Here is a 1,964-nt window from a genome sequence, read left to right as displayed (position 1 = left end):
GCTCGTGTTGAGCTGCTGGCTTCGTCAGCAGTTCTGAGGAAGCCAGCAGCTCAACACGAGCACAAACCCATACCAACATCACAGAAAGGGCCGATGCTGGTGACCCTCCTCTCTCTTCTCCTTCTCCAGTTCACTCACAGCAAACTTCTTCAGAAGATCAGGCAGGCGAGAGCAGACCTCCCGAAAGCCCCGAAATCCCCTCCTCCCAAAATGCGGCGGGGGACGTCACGATAACTCCTCCCGATGCTGGATATGGCGTGGGTCTAAAGACAGATACCGCACACACTGACTCCACTGAATCACTTGGGCTGAGCATTCTTGACTCACGGGCGGGTAGCATCACGACGAGCCCCTCGTTAGTACCATCACCCGACCCGCAGGAGACAACCTTCAGCCCTGCAGAAACGGTCCCAACCGCCGATGATTGTACAGAGTCGTGCGAGAATGAAAAGAGAAGAAATAGTCTTGCTTCATCCCCCCGGAAGTTTTCGCAGGCCGAATCGCCTAGGACGGATTTGCTGGCACGGCCTGTCGAATCTTTGGTGGCTGAAATTCTGGGTCTCCGTGCACAAGTACAAAAATACGAGAAGAAAGTAAGCTTCCAGGGAGATCTTTAGAAGGCAGTAACGCCTCCACTTGCTTTCCTTTTCCTTTCCATTTCGAGTGTCGAGTCACCCAACCCCAGTTGCGAAGAGTGTCTGCACAGTTATCGGGAGCCCTGTCAAGGATTCCGGGTGGAGCCAACCAGGCGCAACACAGGAGACGGAGTTGACAGCTCTTAGGGTAGAGAAGCTCCGCCGGGAGATATCCAAAGGTTTCTCACCAGACTTGTCAATCGAAAGAGCTGCTTTTTCTCTCTCGTGAATAGACTAGTACAGTGTTACTATTTCTACTTCCATTTCTTCACAACGACTAGGCCAACAAACGACCAATCGTTTCTCCAGACCCTACAGCCTTATGATATCCATTAGAACAAAATTCATTCGAGACTCCCCTGCTTGGGTTTCTACTGCCTTCTCACCTTCCAAGAGTGCGGCGGCGCCTTTCTCGCACCGGCCAGGCTTTTTCTTTTCCTCTGAGGGAGGGTTGATTGTCTCAGATGGGACTGACTCTTCATGTTTCTCCAAGCAGTGTATGTGTGTGGGATCCCCCCCTTCACCGGCAGAGAATTCACAGCCGCATGTAGGGTACGGCTCCACGGATTCAGTGGATCTGTTTTCTAGGCAGATCTCTCTGCTCTCTGGTTCTTTGCACCGTGTGGAGTCATATGTCAGTTCCTTTGTAGGTCCTTTCTCCCTCCAGAGTAGACCCACTAGTCATCCCCCGTTGCTTACCTCGATCCGTACCAGAGGTGTATCTACAAATACAGAATAGCAACGGTTAAAAATGTTCTCTCGTCTGTCTATATTCATTCGTGTCTCGGGCCTACCACGCTAATCTTGAAACGGATCTGGTCGCCGCCAGCTACACTCACCGGTGTGTGTTTGCATGCTGTTTCCCGCGCTCATTGCTTGGCTTCCTGTGCGAGTGAATGTTCAGGTCGCTGACCAACAAGAGAAACTAGTGAGAGCGGAGACAAGCTTGGAGGAGGCAAAGATGAATCTCCAACAAATGCAAATAGCGGCTAGCAAAGATGTTTCTATTCTACCCGCGGGCGTTCAAGAGGAGATTGACCGGCTCAAGCTTCAGCTTCGGATTGCTAGTAGCACATCAGATGTGAGAGAAACTCTCAGCAAGTTCAGGACCGGAGGAGCTATCTGTGTTGCTCTCTCCTAACACACTGGTCGGATGTTTAAACCTATGAACTCTCCTATCGTGATGAGAGTCCTTCGTGCCTTCTTCGAGTGGTGCGAAGAAATAAATGCATGCTTCAGAACGTCAAATCAGAACGTTCTTATCACACGGGTGTTCTCCCGCTTTCCTGTCCAGGTATCTGTGCATGTATCCGTACGCATGCCTACGTA

At 51.1% G+C, this 1,964-nt stretch overlaps 1 protein-coding gene across 1 annotated transcript; it reads left to right on the top strand.

Annotated features, from left to right (window-relative positions):
- Nucleotides 1-29: 29 nt before the first annotated feature.
- CSUI_011356 (uncharacterized protein) lies at nt 30-1,713 on the top strand (the record flags this gene model as incomplete). Its single annotated transcript, XM_068071455.1, has 2 exons — nt 30-593; nt 1,540-1,713. Coding segments are annotated over 2 exons (738 nt in total), but the record flags the coding sequence as incomplete, so codon positions are not given.
- Nucleotides 1,714-1,964: the final 251 nt, after the last annotated feature.

This window comes from Cystoisospora suis, assembly GCF_002600585.1.
Source record: "Cystoisospora suis strain Wien I chromosome Unknown contig_11020, whole genome shotgun sequence".
Taxonomy (NCBI): Eukaryota; Apicomplexa; class Conoidasida; order Eucoccidiorida; family Sarcocystidae; genus Cystoisospora; species Cystoisospora suis.
The sequence above is the reverse complement of the archived record's forward strand: the minus strand, read 5'-3'. Positions and strand labels throughout refer to the sequence as shown.